General features: G+C 43.1%; 1 protein-coding gene across 1 annotated transcript; it reads left to right on the top strand.

Annotated features, from left to right (window-relative positions):
* The first annotated feature begins 712 nt into the window (after positions 1–712).
* Positions 713–23,889, top strand: FAM98B (family with sequence similarity 98 member B). The gene is made up of 8 exons (XM_063440296.1): positions 713–832; positions 2,319–2,464; positions 4,180–4,311; positions 15,348–15,520; positions 17,124–17,204; positions 20,149–20,265; positions 22,616–22,783; positions 23,024–23,889. Exons 1-8 carry the CDS (start codon positions 795–797, stop codon positions 23,264–23,266), a joined length of 1,098 nt encoding a protein of 365 aa, XP_063296366.1. The 5' UTR covers positions 713–794; the 3' UTR covers positions 23,267–23,889.
* Positions 23,890–24,721: the final 832 nt, after the last annotated feature.

The following is a 24,721-nucleotide window of genomic DNA, read 5'->3' as shown; positions in this document are numbered from 1 at the left end:
AATTGCGTAAATTATTAGTAAGTCCCCTAAACCTTCTAAGAACAGCTCGGCCCCTGACCAAACCCTAAAATAAGTGTCCCTCTTTATCCATTTTAAATCCATTGTGCATTTCAAAAACGAGGTCACTTGGGCAACTTTCTTCTACAGACTTCCACCTACACTTAACACCTAGCTGGGGGAAAAAAAAAAAAACTATTTCTTCATACCATGCTGATCGACTGTGCATGAATAGTGCTTTCTTGTAGTATGCAATATTCATATGCTGCACTAAGTTGTATATGAAATATCCTACAGCATATTATTATTGTTGCCATTTATATAGCGCCAACAGATTCTGTAGCGCTTTACAGCATATGGATGCTAAATGCAGAAAAGTCCCACTTTTCACTGCTACATACCATAATTTAGGGGTGAAACATCATGTGCTTAGAAAAACTACTTATACATAATGCATTCCTAGCTCCAGCACAGTGTAACTGTGAGCAGAAAGGGGAATATTTAACAGCATTATAATAATATTTAATATGCAGAAAGGTGAATATTTAACAGCATTATTATATTTAATATCAATTTCATAATATCACACATATACAGAAAATGGTTTTAGGGCCCCAGATAAACAATTCAGCTGGATGGAACATTGGAACACCCTAGATTACGGCGGAACCTTTGTTCCGGAAGCCTTTGGAGACGCACGGACGGGATTCACAGACGGACAGGAAGCAGCTAAATACAATGGGACCAGGGAGCCTGATAGTGCTTTAATTGAAAGAGCTGGACCCGGTTACTGAAAGATGGAAGTGGATTTGCTGGACACCCTGGAGGCCCTGGGGTAAATAAACTGTCAGATACATTGTGTCCCTTTTAATGCTGGGCTGCTTTAGTCTGCTCCAATGTTTTCCTCTCTATTTACAGTGAGCTATGTCCTCTGCAATGCTGTGTTGCCCTGCAGTGTTTATCTGCTGTGCCAGGACATGGTTATCTAAATTCCTAACTAATAATAAACATAAATACCTATTTTTATGCATTATACAGTCACTGCATTAAAGATATTGAAAAAAAACAAAACATTCCTTTAAATTTTTTTTGCTTGTTGCTTTCCTCTCTTATTCTGCTCTGTGGGGTGATGATATATTGTAAATGAATTGCATAAGAGGCTTATGGAGGCATTGTTTATCCTTTTCTTGTGCGTAGGATGATGGAAACTGCTAATGAATGTATTGGAACACCCCAAGTCACCGTTTAGTGAACCGGGCTGTGTTTTACAATCCAGAGCGCAATGGAACACATTTGTGCAGTCCATGGCTTGTCTCTTTCCCCAGGAAGAAAAATGAGCATCTCCAGTTGTAGATGATGTGGGTCTGCCTTTTACTGCTCTAATGACTGTAGCAATGCTGGTCCCCAGATGTAGAGTGTTCCTGTTTAACCCCTTAAGGACACATAACATGTGTGACATGTCATGATTCCCTTTTATTCCAGAAGTTTGGTCCTTAAGGGGTTAAAAGGGCCACGTTTACCTTGCTGAAGTTGGCAGAAGAACACATCCTGGCTGGAATAGCACATCAGTCCATCACATCACATCATTGACTTAAGGAGATGCTATGTGAAAGTTAGTGGGGATCTGGTGTCATTTCTAAGGAGAATGGGTTTTGTGCTTCAACTTTACCAGGGTGACTCTGGTGGAGAGTTATAAAGGGAAAATTATGGTATTTTTTTGTAGTAATAGGATAAAGGTAAATTCTGGAATGATAGGGTTAAACAGGATGCTGGAGTGAAGTAAGGTATAAAAAAAATAAATGGAGGTGCCAGAATAAGGGGATTTAGAATGAGCTGTGGTTAGTGGCTTGCCGAAACTGGCACCTGTGAGCTAAGTTTACGATGACTGCTCTAAATCATGTATATTTATCTTCCGGTTCCTCTGCCGATCACATGTTTTGTGCAGCCTTGCACTCCTACTAAAATCAATAAATACCTGGTGCTCAGTAATACAGAATATAATGTAGAAAAATACCAGCACTCTAGAATTCCAAAAAGGATTGTTCTTTACTCAAGAAAATCTGAAATGTCAATGTTTTCAGTTCATAACATGAACTTTTATCAGGACAACATATATATGTGTGTGTGTGTGTGTGTGTGTGTGTATATATATGAAATATTGTGTGTGTGTGTGTGTGTGTGTATAAAAAGAGAGCAAGAATATGAGACTGCTTAGTATGCCAATAAGAAGTAATAATATTTTTTTTGAACCTGCAAGGGAAATATGTGTTGGTTTCATGAAAAGTAACTTAATAAGCATATTTTGTCTTCCCTCCCACCAGGTATGAGGGTCCTTTGCTGGAGGAGACGATGCTAGCCAAGGCTTTAGAAGACGGCCTTGCATCACCTGAATATACTCAACTGCTTTGCTGGTTGAGCTCACAGATTAAGCTGCTGGGAAATTTAGAAGAAAGCATTAGCTCGGAAGGTAAGCAAGTCCCATTTCTTTTTGCCCAGCTCCATTGCAGACTTCTTCCCAAATAATATATGTGACAGTGGTATGTTATTACTGTTGTATGTTGGTTTAAAGTGGCCAACTCCCCTACAAGCGCACTTTCATAGGGAAAGCTATTCTTCCCAGTAATCAGACTAATCACACAGTGTCCTAGTGTGACACACAATTTAGCTCCTACTAGCCCGATGGGGCAGCTCTGTTACATGATCAGGAGGAGTGTTTGCAGTACAACATTTAAATCCCAAATCCTACATGTTTATATAATTTTTTGCAGGGTCTCCTGTTAAAGGGGTGCTTCTAGCACCATTACCAATTCAGTGGTTTGCACATACCGACTCTCTCTGGCAGCGTGATTAGCAAATGTTCCATGCTTCTAATATCAGCTATGTGCATAGATTATGTCTATTGTTAAGACTGTAGCAACACCGTTGCAGCAGCAGCACCTTCTATAGCAGTCTGTGATTGGCTGTTCAACAAAAAGTATTGTGAACTACACATCTAATCACAGATCACTGTGACAGTGCAGCTGAGAAAACCGAGCCCACCTGTCAATGGCAAGCATCTCTTTTCTTGCTGTTCTAGTGTCAGAACATTTGGTTTGAAGCTCAGACACCTCTTCCACAAGTCACAGGCTGCATGCAAACAGTTCCCTGAGCTGCCTTTAGTGCTTGGTCACTGACTGCTTTCTGCAAATATGACCAAGAACAACATAACATTGAGAGAAATCCACAATCATTGATCTGCTTTACATATTCTGATCATCACAAAACAATAATAAATAAATATGGTTTAGGTACAAACATAAATCCAGATTGTGTCACTGTACCAAAACCCCGAATTATAGTGCTGTAACTAATAATAATGTGACACTAAACTTAATATAAATGAAATCCACAATGGTGCGCAAAAAAAATATACTACTAATCACTTCATAGATATCTACTTAAATAATCTTTACATAGTGCAGATCAATCAATACACAGGTGAAAATCATGTGGTTTATAGTGCCACACTGTTGCACCTCGGTAGAATCAAATTTGTGGGGAGCGTTGGATCCCTACACCTATGAATCACATCCACTCCACAAAGGAAACATAGTTGATACAGAACTCAGGTCTCAAGTATTTCTTAAGCAATTATTCCAGTAAAATATAAAAATGTTAAACAAAATAAAGTGCTAGGGAGGTCTGTGGCTCTAAATCTGTGAAGCGTGTTCTCACAGTTTCAGCGCTGTTGAACTCCCCTCTTATATGCAACACTATATACTCAAATTCAACTTAAAAGGACACTCCAGGTATGAAAACCATTTTACGTACACATTGTGGAGTATATCCATGTTGCATTTTGTCTACATTCAAATCTGTTTAGTTCTACAGCTTTCTTTAGAAATGCCCCTTCTTTAGACATGCCCCTTCTTTTCACAAGTAACCTCCTTATGTGTGCACATGCTCAGCCACAGAGAAATCTGGTTGTAGAATGGAATCATGTCAGCAACTCGACTAACATCTCACAGTCCTATTATTAGTCTCCTTTCAAGAGGACAGTGATTGGCTGTGAGGGCGGAGTCAAGTCATTGGCTCAGTTCACACTGATTGTCTATCATACAGAGCGGCCCTTCATCATAGTGTGTACTTCATGTTAGAAACACTAGCATTGATTAATAATTGTATTTTGACTTTGTATTTCAGGTGAAGATGTGGAGAGTGTTCAGTTGGAAGTGAGTGGATTTTTAAAGGAGCTTTCCTGTCCGTATCCTGCACTTGTTTCTGGAGACATCAAGGATAGACTTCAATCCAAGGAGGACTGTCTGAGGCTGCTGTGTGAGTGCACCCATTGCTTTTCTTCTCTCACTCGTGAATCTGAGATTAGTAATGGTACATGAGTAAAGTAAGGGAAGTCCAGGCTACTTTAGAGTGATTTCTTTGTTGCAACATTATCAGAATTATTCATTAAATGGTCAAAATACAAAGGGAATCTCAAATTATAGGTTATAATTCTTGACCTATGAACATGAATCATAGCTGACTTGTAAAATATTTCCTGTTTTGTTTATCTTGGGTTAAGAATATTTAATTCATTTTGAATTTATTGCCAGTCACACTTTATTGAATAACCCTGACAATCACTAAAATAGGAAGTGTGATGAATCAATAATAAAAAAAAAAGGTTTACAGCTACAATCGCACAGTTTGAGAAATTCTCCAACTATGTTATATTTTTTTTGTTATATTTGCATGAGAATTGCATATTTTATGGTTCAATGAATAAACCTAAAATGTTTTTACAAAAAGGTTTGCTTTTACCCACCATGGTATAAATGTTAATATTTGCGATTTGTCGTTTTATAGGATATTGTATACCTTTTGATCATTTTATAACTGAGTTAATTTACAACCTTTTTAGCGTAATTAAGTAGTTTTGGTGTATAGAACATGCCCCTGCAGTCTCACTGCTCAATTCTCTGCCATTTAGGAGTTAAATCACTTTTTTTATACAGCCCTAGTCACACCTCCCAGCCTTCCTATACAATTCCTGTAAAGAGCAATCCAATGTTAAAACTTCTTTTATTGCACATTCTGTTTAATTTATAATTTACCTCCGCTGCTTTAATAGCCTGCTAGATTCTACATGAGTGTGCGATTAAAGTTCCATTTACAGATCTGATTAAAAATGAAACCATTTTTTTTCCATGCAGGCTGTGTCAGTCACAGCCAGGGGAGGTGTGGCTAAGGCTCCAGAAACAAAAGTGATTTATCTCCTAAATTGCAAAGAATTCAGCTGTGAGATTGCAGGGGGGTGATTTATTCACCCCCCCCCCCAAAAAAAGGTTTGTTTTGATGCATATAGTATCCCTTTCAATAATTGTATACCTAAAATAAAAAAAATGAGCATTAGTTAACCCTTTCACTCAATTAGAGCATGATATGCTGTCCTGCAATAGGAGGGCTTAAAGCCATAGCATGTCCTAACCATTTAGCCCTTACTATAACGATGTCTCTGCCCCACTCTTTCCTTATTTTGATCTACGGTGAGAGAGGCAGAGAGATAATTGCCTAAACTGTGCTAAAAAGTATAAATATATTTATAGATTTGCTTTGGTTCACTGGCTTTGCATCTCTTCCTGAGTTGTGTTACAAAGCTGTTGTATACAGCAAACACAAACTCCAAGGAATCCATGTTAAAAATGGAATGAGGCAAAAATGTGATTCTTTGTTGAACTAATTTGCATACGTCCATCCAGAATCCTATGAGGTGGCAACATCACTGCAAATTTGAGATTTCTGTGGGAATAGCAAGTCTTTTTGCTTGACTGGTGTGCAGATCTTTGTTTAACATTGTATTGACTAGCCACAGACTTCAGGTGAAAGGGGTTCTCAATCACAATTTATTCCCCACCATATACCCCACCATTCTTGGTTTTTGCTTTGCATATATATATTCAATACATTGTTAAACACAGATCTGCACACCAGTCAAGTCAAAAGACTTGCTTTTCCCACAGAAATCTCAAATTTGCAGTGATGCTACTATTGCAAAGGATTCTGGGTGGGCATATGCAAATAAGGTATAATAACCCTTTTAGTGCTGGTCGCGGCTGTTTGATCTGCAATCACTGTTATTTTAATTTTTGGGTTGGGTGTTGGGTATTCTGTTGGTTGAAGTGGGAAATAAGGGTGTGGTAGCGTGTATTAGGCAGGTGGGCAAATAAAATTTACCCCTTAGTGACATAGCTTAAATGAATCCCCCCCTAAGATGGCATGCTAATATGTCGGAGAAACTGTACGCCATTCTGGCAGGCTCAGATAGGGACACTTTCACCGACAGTGACACTATGACAGCTTCTGACATTGAGGCCACAAGTGAGTCCATCAGTTATGGTGCCCCCACCACAATCTACAAGAAGGCGCTTAGGACACCCCACAGTACCAGAGGAAAGTTAAATACCCCCAAACTTGACAGCCCTAGAAATAACCCCACGGCTACATCTGGCATCACAACATCGGTAGATGTTGGAGCCTGTGAACTGTTTTTGCCTCTTGATGTCAGACAACCTATTTACAGTAGGAATAAATGTGTTATCTCGCTGATGTTGCAGAAATTAAAATAAATGTATATAATCCTAGTTATGGGTATTGTGAAAAGCCGTGTATCAGGTCCTGCTAACACAAGCACCCCATCCTGGCTGCCCCTCTTTTCCCAGGGATTATGAAGAAAGGATCACTATGAGCAAATACTGCAATTCCTCCAGTTTGAAATTAATACAGTATGTATTCTAAGAAACGACCAATTGTTTGACAGACTCTGTAAAATTCGGCCCCTTATCCAACATAAGGGGCCGAATTTTACAGAATCTGTCAAACAATTTGTAATTTCTAACAAATTATCCCAAAACATTTGTATTGACGAATACCTTATGAATTCTAAGGGAGACTGCTTTTCAAACAATATATCCAATTGAAGCTGTTACGATATGGCATTACATTTTATGAATTCTATGAATCCACTACTGGCTATACGGGGCTTTTTGCATTTATCAAGAGAAGGATAGCCATCTTGACCCACCAAGATGCCCTGATTTGTGGGTACAAATTGCAAGATTGAGTGGGATCTGATCTTTCCCATGTTAAATAAGGGTTATTATCCATGGGTTGATGGTTATATATATTTATTTTTGACAATTGTTAATTCAGTTGTTGTGCCAGGGTACAGTGAGTGATGCGCATTACAGAGCTTAGTATCTGAGTCAAGACATATTTTGTGTGCCTCTTGTTTGGCCTTGGGCTATACATTAGGGGCATCTTTAGGTAGATGTGTTTGGGCTATGGATGAGCAATTGCGTTCGAATTGGTGTACTGTTGGTTGAGGGGGAAGTGGGTGGGAGGGGATAGGGGAGCAGTAAATGAGAACTTCAAGGGGGAAGGCTGTGAGACAATGTAGAAGACGTGAATGTATGATAGAGAGTGAGAGTGAGCGAGAAAGTGGGGTGTAGTTCAGGTTCGGCAAAGTAGCGGTTGATGGAGGGTGTCATCGTTATGTGGGCGGACTGGCTCTCCCCTGCCTTTGGGGTCTAAGTGTGTCGTCTGGTCTTTCACAGGCTGCCCGTCTGGATGTGGGGAGGTTTCAAAAACTAATCCTGGTGATATAGTTCAACCATGGGTACCAAGTCAAGATACATTTGTCAGTGCGGCCTCTCAGGTTTGTGGTCAGGGTCTCATGCTATGGGTCTCTTTGATCCTGGCAGCTCATTGCTGACAGGAGCACCCGTCTGTTTCCATAGTATCGGTATAAGGGACTTTGCCGCTGTGAGTAGGCGGATAGTTAGGGAATTCATGTATGAGGCGATGGGACTGTTCATGTGGTATAGAAGAATCGGAAGAGGTTGTAGTGGGAGGTCTGTGCCTGTAATCTCATGGGTTTTAGAATGCATCATAGCCCAGTAAGGGGCGATCACTGGGCAAGACCACCAGATGTGGCAGTTCGTGCCCTCTTCCCCCTCCGCAGCACCAACAGACTGCCGGGGTCTCTGAGTTCATGCGGTGTAGGACGTCTCGCGTCCGATACTAGGGTGTTAAGAACTTGTAGCTTAGTTTCTGGTTCTTAATTGAAATTTTTGTCCCATTCACTATCTGTAAGCGTCTCCCGCACAGCTCTTTCCCATCTCGAGGTAAACCCAAGTGGTGGTCTATCACATCCTGTAAGTAGCATAGTGTGGAGATCCCTTTTATACAGTATTTCATGTGTCGTGCATAGTTGCTCGAATTGTGTAAGTGGTCTGTGAAACTGTGTACGCCCCGGTGCAATAGGAGTGTATTTGGTGGTGTCGAAACCTTTCCATGTGGGCCAGCTGCCGGTCAGGGATCAGTTCGGGAAGGGTCTTTAGCTGAGACGTGGTGCACCAGTGATGGATACATGTCCAGTTCAAAGCTTGGAAGCTGGCCAGTCGCAGGCTGCCCGCGAGTTTCGGGTTGTGTGGTATTGACATCAGTGGGTTTGGGGACGTGGTTAATTGATTTGAGTAGCGAGTTGAGCACCAGACCTTGAGCATTGCGTCTATCCTAGGATTGCCTGTGCGGAGTGTCCCGTACGGTACTCCTCGGAGCCAATGTAGGGAGGGGATTTTGCCCTCCGTCTATTGGGTTTCCATCGTCACCAACAGCTTCTTTGGTGCCTTTGCATGCCATTCAACCAATCTTTGTAGGTGGGTTGCTTGGTAGTATGTGACCACCTGACGGGACGCCAGCTCCTCCTGTGTGCTTGGTAAGGATCAGTTGGGAGCGCTGTATTTGGGGGTGCTCAGCTGTTGGACACAAACTGCCGGATCACAGTGGAACTGGTTTGGAAAAAAGTTCCCGGGAATACTACCGGTAGGGCCTGGAACAGATATAGTAAGAGGTTGATGGTTATTATACCAGTATTGATTTATTTAAAATATATATTTTGTTTTAAAACCCTAGCATGTGGCACGGCGCGTAAAACACGCAGAGCTTTCCCCCAAACCCTGACATGCAGTAGAGGCTCCGCATCAGCTCTCTGTCAGGAAACATTGCACAACAAAAGCACAGTGCCAGTGTACATCAGAGGAAGAACTGAGCAGTTGGAAAAATCAAAGTGCATTGTTAAACTAGCATGTATAGGGGGGGGAGTGGACTCGGCTGATCAATGTACACAGGCTTATCTGCTGAACTGAAAAAGTAGGTCCTGGTACAAGACAATTGCAATCTATTTAATCAATTTTCACTTCCTATTTGCTGTATAAAAAGCAGCCACAGGGAAGCCATACCAATTTCTTGATTATTATCTTGAAACTTTTGTCTGATATTTTATTTACCCAGTCCCCCACTCCTCCCTCTTGGGAATCAGATGATGTCCAAAGACTTTGTGGCAAGCACTTTCCTTCACAAATCCCTCACGCACACCCTGAATAAGTCACCCCAGAGAAAGGACCCTTCCTGGCCATCTCAATCTGCCCTCTGCATAACAGACTGTTTCAGAGTCTACCATACAGAGCTAAACTATTGAATCACTCAGTGTGTGACTGTCTCAGTGTGTTTGATTATTTTGGATATCTGACGCCGGCTTGTCATGATTTCTCTTTGTTAGCTGCCTGTACAGACTTATTGACTTGTTATGTCAACTACCCTGACTTCTGCATTCCCTTTACATTGACCTGTCCTTGTTTAAGTTAAGTCCAGGCATTTATATAGTGAAGGGCATGGCAACTTGAAATTTTGCGCTGGCGTCTGTGATCTGTCAGCCCTTTAGCTAAAGGGGCTGTCTGGGCAAACAATGGAGCTGCACAAGAAGAGGCAACAGGGCTACACTAGTCTTGTCCATCCCTTAATTAGACCATATTAATCAAAGGGTTCACTATGGCGTGGACACGATGAACCCGGCTCCAAACAAAGTAGAGGAGGTGGATGGTTGGGGGGAAAAAAAGGGTGGCTTGTCTAAAAACTGTGCATTTAGGGGCAGTGCCGCCAAAACGGGATGAAGTGTTAGAATCGCTACACACAAGTGACTATCCAGCTTGTTGTTGTATACTGTAGCTGTTACGTAAGCATCAAATGCTTCAAAGTATTAACTGCCAAATCATTAAATTCCAGAAGTTATAGGAGTTTGTTAAATACCAATATCCGGTCACACAGTCGCTGGCTGTCACTAACCCATTGGTGATTCCAAAAAACCCTGTCTTCTGATGCTACTGTAAGGCAGCCTGCTAGGTCGATACCCAAAGCCCTTATCTCCTGTAGCTGCTTCAAAGTAGCCATTTGAAGAATAGAGGCAGCCGGTTTAGGGAGCATTGTAGCCGGCGGCCTACCCTGGGGAGCATGGAGGTGATCAGCTGAGGCAGTGCGCATGGGAGCAGTGATCTTCCTGTAGCTTCTCTCTGCTCCCGACATCCCTACAGGGAGCAGAGAGAAGCTGCAGGAAGATTACTGCTCCTTCGCACGCAGGAAGAGAGAGCAAGCACACTGGACCCCAGGGAAAGATCTACTCTGCTCTCCCAAGGGTAGGCTGTGTGGATTTAAATCAAAAATGTAAATTTGTGTGTGTGCGCTTATGTGTGTGCCTCTGTCAGAGAGTGTGTGTCTGTTTAGGTACCTGCCCCTCTGATCTCAGAGAGGTATTTTAACTCCCCTTTTTTTCCTCACCGTGCCAGTTTCGCCATGGCTTGTCCCGCCTCCATAGCTGAGATCATCAATCTTTATAAACTCTGCTAAGCCCAGGGGCGTATTAGCCGCGAGGCAAACAAGGCATTTGCCTTGGGCGGCATTTTCCAGGGGGCGGCAAAAAAAGCCGCCCCCCAAATGCCCAAGGCAAATGTCTTGTTAGCCTTGCGGCTAACAGACATGCTGGGCTGCTGCTGGGCGGTCGGGCGGCGCTGCTGGGCGGACGGCGAGGGAGCACTCCCCCTGAGCTGTCTGCTCAGCTCCCTCGCGCGCCGCACAGTGAGGCTGGGAGCCGGAATATGACGTCATATTCTGGCTCCGCCTCCCAGCCTCACTGTGCGGCGCGCGAGGGAGCTGAGCAGACAGCTCAGGGGGAGTGCTCCCTCGCCGCCCGCCCAGCAGCGCCGCCCGACCGCCCAGCAGCCACTGGACCACCAGGGAAAAAAGAAGGGCCCCCCCCCCCCCCAGCATTCCCAAAGGTAAGGAGGCTGGGGGGGTTAAAGTAAAAAAAAAAAAGCCACTGGACCACCAGGGAAAAAAAGAAGCCCCCCCCCCCCAGCATTCCCAAAGGTAAGGAGGCTGGGGGGGTTAAAGTAAAAAAAAAAAGCCACTGGACCACCAGGGAAAAAAGAAGGCCCCCAGCATTCCCAAAGGTAAGGAGGCTGGGGGGGTTAAAGTAAAAAAAAAAAGCCACTGGACCACCAGGGAAAAAAAGAAGCCCCCCCCCCCCCCCCCAGCATTCCCAAAAGTAAGGAGGCTGGGGGGGTTAAAGTAAAAAAAACAAAAAAAAGTGTTAATGTGAGTGTCTGTTAGTGAGTGTGAGTGTGTGTGTGTCTGTTAGTGAGTGTGTGTGTGTGTCTGTTAGTGAGTGTGTGTGTGTGTCTGTTAGTGAGTGTGTGTGTGTGTCTGTTAGTGAGTGTGTGTGTGTGTCTGTTAGTGAGTGTGTGTGTGTGTCTGTTAGTGAGTGTGTGTGTGTGTGTGTGTCTGTTAGTGAGTGTGTGTGTCTGTTAGTGAGTGTGTGTGTGTCTGTTAGTGAGTGTGCGTGTGTGTCTGTTAGTGAGTGTGCGTGTGTGTCTGTTAGTGAGTGTGTGTGTGTGTCTGTTAGTGAGTGTGTGTGTGTCTGTTAGTGAGTGTGTGTGTGTCTGTTAGTGAGTGTGTGTCTGTTAGTGAGTGTGTGTGTGTGTGTCTGTTAGTGAGTGTGTGTGTGTGTGTCTGTTAGTGAGTGTGTGTGTGTGTGTCTGTTAGTGAGTGTGTGTGTGTGTGTCTGTTAGTGAGTGTGTGTGTGTGTGTGTGTGTGTGTCTGTTAGTGAGTGTGTGTGTCTGTTAGTGAGTGTGTGTGTGTGTCTGTTAGTGAGTGTGTGTGTGTGTCTGTTAGTGAGTGTGTGTGTGTGTGTCTGTTAGTGAGTGTGTGTGTGTGTGTCTGTTAGTGAGTGTGTGTGTGTGTGTCTGTTAGTGAGTGTGTGTGTGTGTGTCTGTTAGTGAGTGTGTGTGTGTGTGTCTGTTAGTGAGTGTGTGTGTGTGTGTGTCTGTTAGTGAGTGTGTGTGTGTGTGTCTGTTAGTGAGTGTGTGTGTGTGTGTGTCTGTTAGTGAGTGTGTGTGTGTGTGTGTCTGTTAGTGAGTGTGTGTGTGTGTGTCTGTTAGTGAGTGTGTGTGTGTGTGTGTCTGTTAGTGAGTGTGTGTGTGTGTGTGTGTCTGTTAGTGAGTGTGTGTGTGTGTCTGTGAGTGTGTGTGTCTGTGAGTGTGTGTGTCTGTGAGTGTGTGTGTCTGTGAGTGTGTGTGTCTGTGAGTGTGTGTGTCTGTGAGTGTGTGTGTCTGTGAGTGTGTGTGTCTGTGAGTGTGTGTGTCTGTGAGTGTGTGTGTCTGTGAGTGTGTGTGTCTGTGAGTGTGTGTGTCTGTGAGTGTGTGTGTCTGTGAGTGTGTGTGTCTGTGTCTGTTAGTGTGTGTGTGTGTGTCTGTTAGTGTGTGTGTGTCTGTTAGTGTGTGTGTGTCTGTTAGTGTGTGTGTGTCTGTTAGTGTGTGTGTGTCTGTTAGTGTGTGTCTGTTAGTGTGTGTGTGTCTGTTAGTGTGTGTGTGTCTGTTAGTGTGTGTGTCTGTTAGTGTGTGTGTGTCTGTTAGTGTGTGTGTGTCTGTTAGTGTGTCTGTTAGTGTGTGTGTGTCTGTTAGTGTGTCTGTTAGTGTGTGTGTGTCTGTTAGTGTGTGTGTGTGTGTCTGTTAGTGTGTGTGTGTGTGTCTGTTAGTGAGTGTGTGTGTGTGTGTCTGTTAGTGAGTGTGTGTGTGTGTCTGTTAGCGAGTGTGTGTGTGTCTGTTAGCGAATGTGTGTGTGTGTGTGTGTGTGTGTCTGTTAGCGAGTGTGTGTGTGTGTGTCTGTTAGCGAGAGTGTGTGTGTGTCTGTTAGCGAGTGTGTGTGTGTGTCTGTTAGCGAGTGTGTGTGTGTCTGTTAGCGAGTGTGTGTGTGTGTGTCTGTTAGCGAGTGTGTGTGTGTGTGTCTGTTAGCGAGTGTGTGTGTGTGTGTCTGTTAGCGAGTGTGTGTGTGTGTGTCTGTTAGCGAGTGTGTGTGTGTGTGTCTGTTAGCGAGTGTGTGTGTGTGTGTCTGTTAGCGAGTGTGTGTGTGTGTGTCTGTTAGCGAGTGTGTGTGTGTGTGTGTCTGTTAGCGAGTGTGTGTGTGTGTGTGTCTGTTAGCGAGTGTGTGTGTGTGTGTCTGTTAGCGAGTGTGTGTGTGTGTGTCTGTTAGCGAGTGTGTGTCTGTTACTGAGTGTGAGTTTGTCTATTAGTGTGTGTGTTTCTGTTAGCTAGTGAATGCGTATCTGTCAGTGAATGTGTGTGTGTTTAGAATGCGGGGCGGGGTAAAGGTTGGGTGGCGCGCGGGGGGGGGGGCGTCTGAGTTTTGTTCTGCCTAGGGCAGCACAAAACCAGGATACACCACTGGCTAAGCCCAGTGGCGTACATACCGGAGTCGCGGCTGCGACCGGGCCCGGCCAACCCAGGTATGTACCCACTGGGCCAGCCTCTTCTCCTGGGGGGCCCAGGAGCCGGCCACCTCAAGGCCCCCCGAGGCTGGCCCTCGTGTCACCTGGTGGGCAGGCGAGGGAGCACTCTCCCTGGTTGAGTGCTTCCTCTTCAGCTCCCTCGTGCACCGCACTGATACCGGAGCCGGAAGATGACGTCCGGCTCCGGCATCAGTACGCGGCGCAGGAGGGAGCTGAAGAGGAAGCACTCGACCAGGGAGAGTGCTCCCTCGTGCGCCAGCCTGCCCACCAGGTGATACCACTGGACCCCAGGGAATCCCCTCAGCACTCCAAAAGGTAAGGAGGCTGGGGGGATTAAATAAAAAAAATAATAATAAAAAAAAAGTGTGTGTGTGTGTGTGTGTCTGCTAGTGAGTGTCTGTTAGTGAGTCTGTTTGATGTCTGTTAGGGAGTGAGTATGTCTGTTGCTGATTATGGCTGAGTATGTCTCTGAAACTGCTATGTTTTCAGCTGCAGGGTTAAAACTAGAGGGACCTGGCACCCAGACCACTTCATTGAGCTGATGTGATCTGGGTGATTGTAGTGGTCCTTTAAGTGTACTGGCGTACATACCGCGGTCGCAGCCCTGCGACCAGGTGCCCGCCGCCATGTGTTTTGGCCCTGGCCCGCGCAGAGTAAGCGTGGGTGGGGGGCGGGGGGGCCCACGGATCAATTTTTGCACCGGGGCCCCATGGGTCATGTGTATGTCACTGGCTAAGCCAATGCTTTCCCATAGGAATGCATTTGGAGGATATTGTGCAAGTTCTCTATGGATAACATTCAGCGCCTCCATGCAGAGCACTGACACAGGACTCTCTAGTTGCCTTACTAGAAGTCTTACTAGGCAGCAATATAAACCACTGCCTTTTCTCTGAAAATGCAGCGTTTACATTGAAAAGGCTAAAGGTACAGACTACAGGCTATAGGCACCAGAATAACTTCATTAATCTGTAGTGGTTCTGGTGACTATAGTGTCCCTTTAAGATTTGCACGTTTCTCATTGTAAATTTAAACTTTGCTAGTTAAATTTTTTTTTTTTTTTTAAATGGTGTCCTAACTTTTTTTTTAGCTTGCTCCTAGATTCCAAACACATTTGTCAAGCTCTGATATAGTGGCTACACAAAAAACTCAAAATCCTACTTCTAGAATACCTGTTAAAATGGTATGCTATCGTGGGGCAAATTTCTTTCTTAGTCCGTCATTTTCTATTAAAGGCGATATGGGCCCAGAAAATCAGTTTGTCAATATTTCTAATATATTTTGCAGTGAGAATTACCAAAAAGACCTGAAAAACCAATATGTGGGGATACTCTTATATTAGTGATACAATGTAAATCAAAACTACTGAGGCCTTATTGCACTAACCCATATCAGGATTATTACATTCCCTGTGAAAATGGAATTCATAAACAAAACACAACAGGAAATTTGACCAGCATTTGTTTTAAAGTGGCCAGACCAAACCATTTGAAGACTGTCATTTGCAGGAATTCACTTGGACTCTAATACTTAATCGACCCCAAACAAACTGACTTGCCCACGATTTACCTGTGGAGCCTTATTTATTGAAAAAGACTGTACAGGTAAATCCCAGACGGATGGATTAGTTTGGGCATAGATTAAAAGGAATTTCATTGTGACGCAGAAGTCTAGTACTTAGCAGGGTTTTCTTTATTTCAGTATTTCTAGGCACAGAGCTTCAAGCCCTGCAGATCTTCCATAGCAGGAAGCAAATGGACACAGAGAAGAATGACCCTGCCCACCTGGAATTGAAAGCAATATGTGACGCACTCCACTTACCTGAGCAGCCTTCTTCTGATATCATGTCAATACTGAAGATTGTGGAGGCCAAGGTGAGGTACATACCTCTATCTCCCTGTCCTATGAGTAACCACCAAGCCTTATGCCTTTTCCACACTTGCTTAAACTCCCTCACTGTGTTAACCTCTACCACTTCAGCTGGAAGGCTATTCCATGCATCCACTACCCTCTCAGTAAAGTAATACTTCCTGATATTATTTTTAAACCTTTGCCCCTCTAATTTAAGACTATGTCCTCTTGTTGGGGTAGTTTTTCTTCTTTTAAATATAGTCTCCTCCTTTACTGTGTTGATTCCCTTTATGTATTTAAATGTTTCTATCATATCCCCTTGTCTCGTCTTTCCTCAAAGCTATACATGTTAAGTTCTTTTAACCCCTTAAGGACACATGACATGTGTGACATGTCATGATTCCCTTTTATTCCAGAAGTTTGGTCCTTATGGGGTTAAAGGACCACTATAGTGCCAGGAAAACATACTAGTTTTCCTGGCACTCTAGTGCCCTGAGGGTGCCCCACCCGGTGGGCTCTAGGGGGTGGAAGGGGTTAAATTTACCTATTTTTCCAGTGCCGGGCGGGAAACTCTCCTCCTTCTCGTCGTCATCTGCTGAATGCGCATGCGCGGCAGGAGCCGCGCGCGCATTCAGCCAGTCCATAGGAAAGCATTCTCAATGCTGGCGTCTTCTCACTGTGAAAATCACAGTGAGAAGCGCAGAAGCGCCTCTAGCAGCTGTCAATGAGACAGCCACTAGAGGCTGGATTAACCCTATTATAAACATAGCAGTTTCTTTGAAACTGCTATGTTTATAGAAGAAAGGGTTAATCCTAGCTGGACCTGGCACCCAGACCACTTCATGAAGCTAAAGTGGTCTGGGTGCCTATAGTGGTCCTTTAACCTTTCCTGGTAAGTTTTATCCTGCAATCCATTAATCCGTTCAGTAGCCCTTTTCTGAACTCTCTCTAAAGTATCAATATCCTTCTGAAGATACGGTTTCCAGTACTGCGTACAGTACTCCAAGTGATCACAATGATCTCACGTTGGACGGAGCAGCTACAGTGCGTTTACTCAGATGGCTGTACTTGATGATATCTGCAGGTGATCCTATTAGAAATAATTAATGCTGTTACAGGGTAGCCAGTGGTGTCTTTATATCCTATGAGTGCAACCTGGAATATATTCACTGAATATAATACAAAAAATAATGTATATCCAGGGTCTATCACCACAATGAAGGGGTTCTTTTTTGTAGTTTGAAAATAGTAGAGGAAATGACAAAAGAAATATGGTTCTAAAAAGAGATGGGTGGGTTTATTTATTTATTTTTGTAATCTTGTGAATATTTTTCTAAATTTAAGTGTTACTCTATCACAGGTTTCCCCAAACTCCAGCCCTCTAGATGTTGCTGAACTACAACTCCCATGATTCTCAGCCTATCTATTTCATTCATAGAATCATGGGAGTTGTAGGTCAGCAACATGTGGAGGGCCGGAGTTTGGGGAAGCCTGCTCTAACCCTAATTTAATCTTAGTTTAATCTTAATTTTAAACTATGCACTACATAGTAAAGACTGTCCATGTAATATTTAGTCCTTCTCGCATTATCCTTCAGCCTAAGTTATTGTTTTACTCTTTGTGCAGGTCACAGACATTATGTCTCAAGTGAACACCAAGCACGTTGGACCAATGTTGCTTAAATCGGAACTGAATGAAGAACAGCTGGTGAGAGACTGCAAATGCACACAATGTACAAACTATTATAACATGTTCTAGATTCTAGCTCCATGTAGTAGATCCATGAAAGGGAACGGCACAGATTTAGACCTAAAACACTGTTTTTTGTATAGTTGGAGTAAATAGAAAAACAGGTGATTTGCTGTACTGCTACATCATATAAAACCCTGATCCCCGGCAAAACAAACTGTAGCTTTAGAGACAAATGCATTTTACCATCTTAGTCCAGTCAGCACTCTAAACTCTTTACAGGAATACCAAACGCTAGCTGTAGTGATTATGGTGTCCAGATTTCTCTGGCTCATCTTAACCTCCCTTAATGTATGTAGTCAAACCTTTTTTGAACAGTTTACCTCATACCTGGGTCTGCTGGTTGCCGGTCTTTGCCTACACTAACTGCTATTGAAATTGTAATTTCTGCGATTTATGGTCAATGGGGGCTTGCAGTTAAAGGTAGGGATGCGCCGAAAATGGGCCTATCCCATTTCGGCCAAAAAAAGTCACATCTGCCGAAAATAGGGCAGAGTGACTTGTCAGGTCCTCAGTACATGACCAAGGACCCAACATCGGGAGGAGGTCCGGTGGCTTGCCCTGTGTGCCGCGGGGTGCAAGGCCCCTCCCATCTGCCCGGGGAGAGAGCCAGTACAGTCTGCAGCTCCGCCCAGTGTGAGCTGCAGACTGTGTTGTATCTCGCGATCTCTGGCAATCAGAGCGTTGCTGCGAGTTACCACAGCAACGCTCGGACTTCTGGAGTTCGCGGGATACCGCACAGTCTACAGCTCACACCGGGCGGAGCTGCAGAGTGTGAAACAGACCACCGGACCACCAGGGAGCATGGACACTGGAGATACAGCACAGTCTGCAGCCAGGACACTGGACCATCAGGGTAACAAACAAAAAAAGAAGGTATTTCTTACACCCTCCCTCAGTCACTATCACCAGTCACCCCCTCCCTTACTCTCACCAGTCACCCCCCTCCCTTACTCTCACCAGTCACCCCCCTCCCTTACTCTCACCAGTCACCCCCCTCCCTTACTCTCACCAGTCACCCCCCTCCCTTACTCTCACCAGTCACACCCCTCTCTTACTCTCACCAGTCACCCCCCTCTCTTACTCTCACCAGTCACCCCCCTCCCTTACTCTCACCAGTCACCCCCCTCCCTTACTCTCACCAGTCACCCCCCTCCCTTACTCTCACCAGTCACCCCCCTCCCTTACTCTCACCAGTCACCCCCTCTCTTACTCTCACCAGTCACCCCCCTCTCTTACTCTCACCAGTCACCCCCCTCTCTTACTCTCACCAGTCACCCCCCTCTCTTACTCTCACCAGTCACCCCCCTCTCTTACTCTCACCAGTCACCCCCCTCTCTTACTCTCACCAGTCACCCCCCTCCCTTACTCTCCCCAGTCACCCCCCTCCCTCAGTCTTTGTCCCCAGTCACCCCCCTCCCTCAGTCTTTGTCACCAGTCACCCCCCTCCCTCAGTCTTTGTCACCAACCACTCTCTTTCTCCCTCACTCTGCCACCAGTCACCCATCAAGCCCTCCCTCGGTCACTCTCACCAGTCACCCCCACTACATCTCTATACTGCACCACACCATGTTCCCTACACACTATATAACCTACACACTACATCCCTTTCCCACACCTCACTATATTCCATACACACACTACATCCCGTTCCCACATACCACTATATTCCATACACACACTACATCCCGTTCCCACATACCACTATATTCCATACACAGACACTACATAACCTACACAAATCATTTGGGGGGGGAAAAGTCCTTTTTGGTTTTCGGCCAAGGGCATCCTGAATTTTCGGTTTCGGACCAGAATTTACATTTTTGTGCATCCCTAGTTAAAGGGACACTGTAAGCACTATAGCTGCTCCATCTTGTTGAAGTGGTTATAATGTCTGAAGTCCCCTGGTGCTGTCCTTCTATATAGCATTGTACCATTTTTAATGTTTTAATGCTAATCAAGATTCCCCAGGAATTTATCCAGTCTGTGCTGTTTGGGTTAATGAAGCATTAGCCCGAGCATTAATGGGTTTCTAAGATTTCCTGACAGTGTCACCTGACCTCAATCATCCTGTCACAGTGCCATTGCAGGTATGAATCGGTATGGCTACAAGAAACGGTGTAATCTCTGCGTTAGCCGTTATACCTCCAGTGGGTATGGAGCTTTGTGAAGCATGGGGTCCTCATTTACTGTTAAACAGATCACAAATGGTTTAACACTGAATGGAGGGGCAGTGCCAGGGGATTAAAAGCACTATAACTAATTCAGTAAGGTAAAATGGATATCGTGCCTACAGTGTCCCTTGAACCCATAAATAAAGTGAAGTACTTTGTGTGTGGAGTGTCCTATTCATTATAATCTTTTTTTGAATTATGCATAAAAAATATGCAAAAAAATCCAAAACACAAGACAAGAACATTGTGAAACATACTTATTGAAGTTTCTTCTAATGCAGCTTATCCTCAGGGTTTACATCAGGGCTGTCCAACCTGCGGCCCCCCAGATGTTGCTGAACTACAACTCCCATGATTCCCTGGCTATCTGTTTCATTGAAAGAATCATGGGAGTTGTAGTTCAGCAACATCTGGGGGGCCGCAGGTTGGACAGCCCTGGTTTACATCTTCTGCAGGGACATCCCACCCAGTCAAGCTGTTCAGCCTATCCTGATTCTTACATGGTTTGTTTTAGTGAGGTTCAGTAGACAATTGTTTTATAGTGTTTGCATTAATAACTAATTATGTGCAGAGAGTCTGGGACAGGGCATTCTTACACCACTTACATTGTAACAACATATTCTAATTGCAGTTAACTCTGCAGACTGTGTAAATGGTAGAGAGTACGTATTCAAAACATTTCCATTCCTGCATTGCACAGCGTGACAGTGTTTCTTTTTTCCCTTTAGGACAGCCTGGAGAAAATAAACGAAGCCCTTTCCAAGGAATATGAGTGTCGACGCAGGATGTTAATAAAGCGTCTGGATGTGACTGTTCAATCGTTTGGATGGTCAGACAGAGCAAAGGTTAGTGTAATGTGTGCATGCAGTACTTCTAAATGTACAGATGGTGGCAGCACTGTCTTATCGAAAGCAACATGGAAAAACAGCTATGTTCAGTCCTTAAGGGCTTAATGGCAAGTACTGCATGACATTTTTTTTTGTACATACATCTCTGAGAGCTTTTACAATTTTGCAGTCTTAGTTCAGTCATAAATTGTATCAATTCATATTGCGTCTCATGTCTCGGAGTATGGATACTTCCACTGACCATTATGTGTGAACAGTGGGGGAGAGGACCGTAAAATCACATTGTGACAGTTTGTTGAAAACTGACAAAGTTGAAGACACATAGAAACATAGAATGTGACGGCAATTAAGAACCATTCGGCCCATCTAGTCTGCCCAATTTTCTAAATACTTTCATTAGTCCCTGGCCTTATCTTATAGTTAGGAAAACCTTATGCCTATCCTACGCATGCTTAAACCCCCTTACTGTGTTAACCTCTACCACTTCAGCTGGAAGGCTATTCCATGCATCCACTACCCTCTCAGTAAAGTAATACTTCCTGCTATTATTTTTAAACCTTTGCCCCTCTAATTTCAGACTATGTCCTCTTGTTGTGGTAGTTTTTCTTCTTTTAAATACAGTCTCCTCCTTTACTGTGTTGATTCCCTTTATGTATTTAAATGTTTCTATCATTTCCCCCCTGTCTCGTCTTTCCTCCAAGCTATACATGTTAAGATCCTTTAACCTTTCCTGGTAAGTTTTATCCTGCAATCCATGAACCAGTTTAGTAGCCCTTCTCTGAACTCTCTCTAAGGTATCAATATCCTTCTGGAGATACAGTCTCCAGTACTGCGTACAATACTCCAAGTGAGGTCTCACCAGTGTTCTGTACATTGGCATGAGCACTTCCCTCTTTCTACTGCTAATACCTCTCCCTATACAACCAAGCATTCTGCTAGCATTTCCTGCTGCTCTATTACATTGTCTGCCTACTTTTAAGTCATATGAAATAATTACCCCTAAATCCCTTTCCTCAGATGTTGAGGTTAGGACTCTATCGAATATCCTATACTCTGCCCTTGGGTTTTTATAGGTGCATTATCTTGCACTTATCCACATTAAATGTCCGTTGCCAAACTCTGACAATTTTTCTAGCTTACCTAAATCATTTGCCATTTGGCTTATCCCTCCTGGAACATTAACCCTGTTACATATCTTAGTATCATCAGCAAAAAGACAGACCTTCTGCAATATCCCTAATAAAAAACATTAAAGAGAATGAGTCAAAGTACAGATCCCTGAGGTACCCCACTGGTGACCCATTCAACAATATTGGAATCCAAACTTAAAGATTGCAATTTATTGATAAGCCTTCTATGTACAACAGTGTCAAAAGCCATACTGAAATCTAGGTAAGCAATGTCTACTGCACCACCCTGATCTATAATTTTAGTTACCCAATCAAAAAAATCAATAAGATTAGTTTGGCACGATCTCATTGAAGTAAACCCATGTTGTCTCTGATCTTGAAATCCATGTGTTTTTAGATGTTCAACAATCCTATCCTTTTAACATGGTTTCCATTACTTTCCCCACTACTGAAGTAAGGCTTACTGGCCTATAGTTGCCCGACTCCTCCCTACTACCTTTCTTGTGAATGGGCACAACATTCGCTAACAATCGTCTGGGACTACTCCTGTTAACAACGATTGGTTAAATAAATCTGTTAATGGTTTTGCTAGTACACCACTAAGCTCTTTTAATAACTTTGGGTGTATTCCATCAGGCCTCATTGACTTATTTGTCTTTGCTTTTGACAGTTAAAATAGAACATCTTCCTCTGTAAACTTACATGTAATACATGTAATAAATTACTAATTTGTCCTTTTTCCTAACTGAGGCCCTGTCTCATGTTGCCATGTGAGCACTTAGAGAAATGCATCTGGGAGAGATTTTAATGTTGTGCCTTGGCTCTGTAGCTGTGGTCTTACCTCCTTAGTAAAAAACAAACAAAAACTTTCTTATCAAATGTATGCACACCGTCTGAAACTGACTGCCTGCAGCCAGATTTTGCATTAAAAGCAGCTCAATCGGTGCTATCTGTGGCTGAGCTGTGTACATACACACGGTGCATCATTCTGCAAAAACTATAAACATCTGAGCACACAAAAATACAGCATATTAATGAGGCCAAAACCTATGCAATGCATTAAACTGCATCTGTGCTGGGGTGTCTTTTTAATATATTGTTTCACTAAAGCAATATCAAATATAAAGACCACTATTGTTACTTGCACTTTTGCAACATTTTATATACTTAATACCCATTGTTGCTACCTATCATTTTGCACTTATTTTGTTTTGCAGGCAAAAACAGATGAGATTGCAAGGGTTTATCAGCCAGCACGTTACTCTTTGTGTCCCAAGCCTGCTGTTTCACTGGCAAACCTCCTTGCTGCCCGAGAGGATTTCTCCAGAATTGTACGCACTAGCAGTGGAGAGATTCGGCAAAAAACAGTGTGTGCTGTAAATAAGGTAGGATGCCTTTATTTTAAGAAATATAGCATGTACAAATCTTACCTGCCCACTCTCCAACATTTGCCTAAATTATCACTCTGCAGCTGTTAGTGAATGGAATTCAAGGACCCTGTATTGTCTATCATTATACTGTGATTTTTCTGATACTTGGATATTACACTTACAGCTCTGCATGTTCCTCAATTGTATTGGCAGTTCTCCTTCATGTATGTATCTATAACATTCCGTCCCTTGCAGGTCTTGATGGGGAGAGTTCCTGACAGAGGAGGCAGACCTAGAGAGATTGACCCACCACCACCAGAAATGCCACCTTGGCAAAAACGTCAGGATGGTGGAAGAGGAGGATGGAGAGGAGGTGGTGGTGGTGGTAGAGGTGGTGGCTTTGGTAGAGGAAGTTCTAATGCTGGAGGAAGGAATTTTGGAAGAGGTGGTTATCAAGGTACTGGGGGATACAGCAGAGGAGGAGGCCAGAGATGGTAGTTATACTTGGATGAAAAGAATGACTCCTGTCGCCAAACATGAGAACGTTTCAGTATTAATTGTTTGAAACCTCTTTTGTGTCACATCAGGAAATATGTATCCTTTTACCCAGGGGACTTAATATGAGAAGAATCACCTGTGTGGCAGGTAGTAACAACTTATGAACATTTTTACCATATTCCCGGAGGTGGACCTTTTCAGGGGACTGAAGGTCAGATTACTTTTGGAGTAGCTCAGCTGTTTGCTCTTCAGTGTGTGGGTTGTTTTTTTGTTTTTTTTGTATTGTGGACTGCATTTTGCTTATCCTCTAGTTTATGGTAAACAATGCTAAAAATGTGACTACCATGCAATGATCAAATGGTTTAATTAACTATTTATGCATAGGATTTTTTACAAATAATAATGAAAAAGGAAAAAAAAAAAATCACCGTGGGTAACCTATTCTAGGAACACCTGAACCTTTTTATACTAGAGCTTGTTTTTAATCCAATAGAAGACTATTTTATACAACCTGCCATATGAAATGCTTTGCTTTAATTGAGAATCTCACTTTAATTGTTTGGCTCGTGCAACACGTGTGAAGTTGTTTCAATGTATACAATTAAAATGGATATGCTGTGAAAGTTGTTTTTTTTTTTTTTTTTTTTATGCATTCTAGTTTTTAAAATTCCCTTAACTTACTAAAATCATACTTTTGTTTAGATGCAAAACTTGCCTTCTGCAGCTAAGCTGATCTGCCCCCTTATTGTGAAATGCCTGGTTTATGCTATGCATTATTCAATCAAATGTTTCTCATCTAGAAGCATTGTAGATACAGGGAGCATAATATATAATGAACACTTACTCCAACATGTTTAGTGAATATTCCACAAATACAACCATAAACATACAAAAAAAAATATTTAGAATTTTTTTTTTTTTCCCTTTTGATGTAAACCCTGAGATAATCTTTGCTGGCATTGATGCCATGTTCAGTCATCTTGTGAGATACTTGTCTTGTCTTACACAAGAGGCTGCTGGCACAGGGCAATGCTTTATGCTGGAATTAAAAAGGACAACTGTCAAATATTCTTTTCAAATTTTTTTTTTTTTTTTGAAAAAAAAAGTTCATTACAATGAAACTAATGTTTTTTTTTTAATTATGTACATATATTTTTCTTAGGTAAATAAAATGCCATTTTCTATTTGCCAGACTCGCCAACATAGATCAATAGCAGTAGAAGGTCAGGCAACCTTAGTCCGACCAAAAATGGCTGCGCAGTCAGATAAAAAGGTAATCCAATATACATAATTTACATTTAATGAAATGCAAGATTTTTTTTTTTTTAATGAGCTTTTAAAAAGAAAAAGTAGAAGTGAAAATGTGATGACCGTAGTCATTTAACTGGCAAACAGAGCTATCAGGAATTCCACTCCCAACCCTAAAGTGAAAACTCCACTTCAGTTGACCCAGCA

The sequence above is a fragment of the Pelobates fuscus genome, chromosome 13 (assembly GCF_036172605.1).
Source record: "Pelobates fuscus isolate aPelFus1 chromosome 13, aPelFus1.pri, whole genome shotgun sequence".
Lineage (NCBI taxonomy): Eukaryota > Metazoa > Chordata > Amphibia > Anura > Pelobatidae > Pelobates > Pelobates fuscus.
Note: the sequence above shows the minus strand (reverse complement) of the source record. Positions and strands in the feature narration are given on the sequence as shown.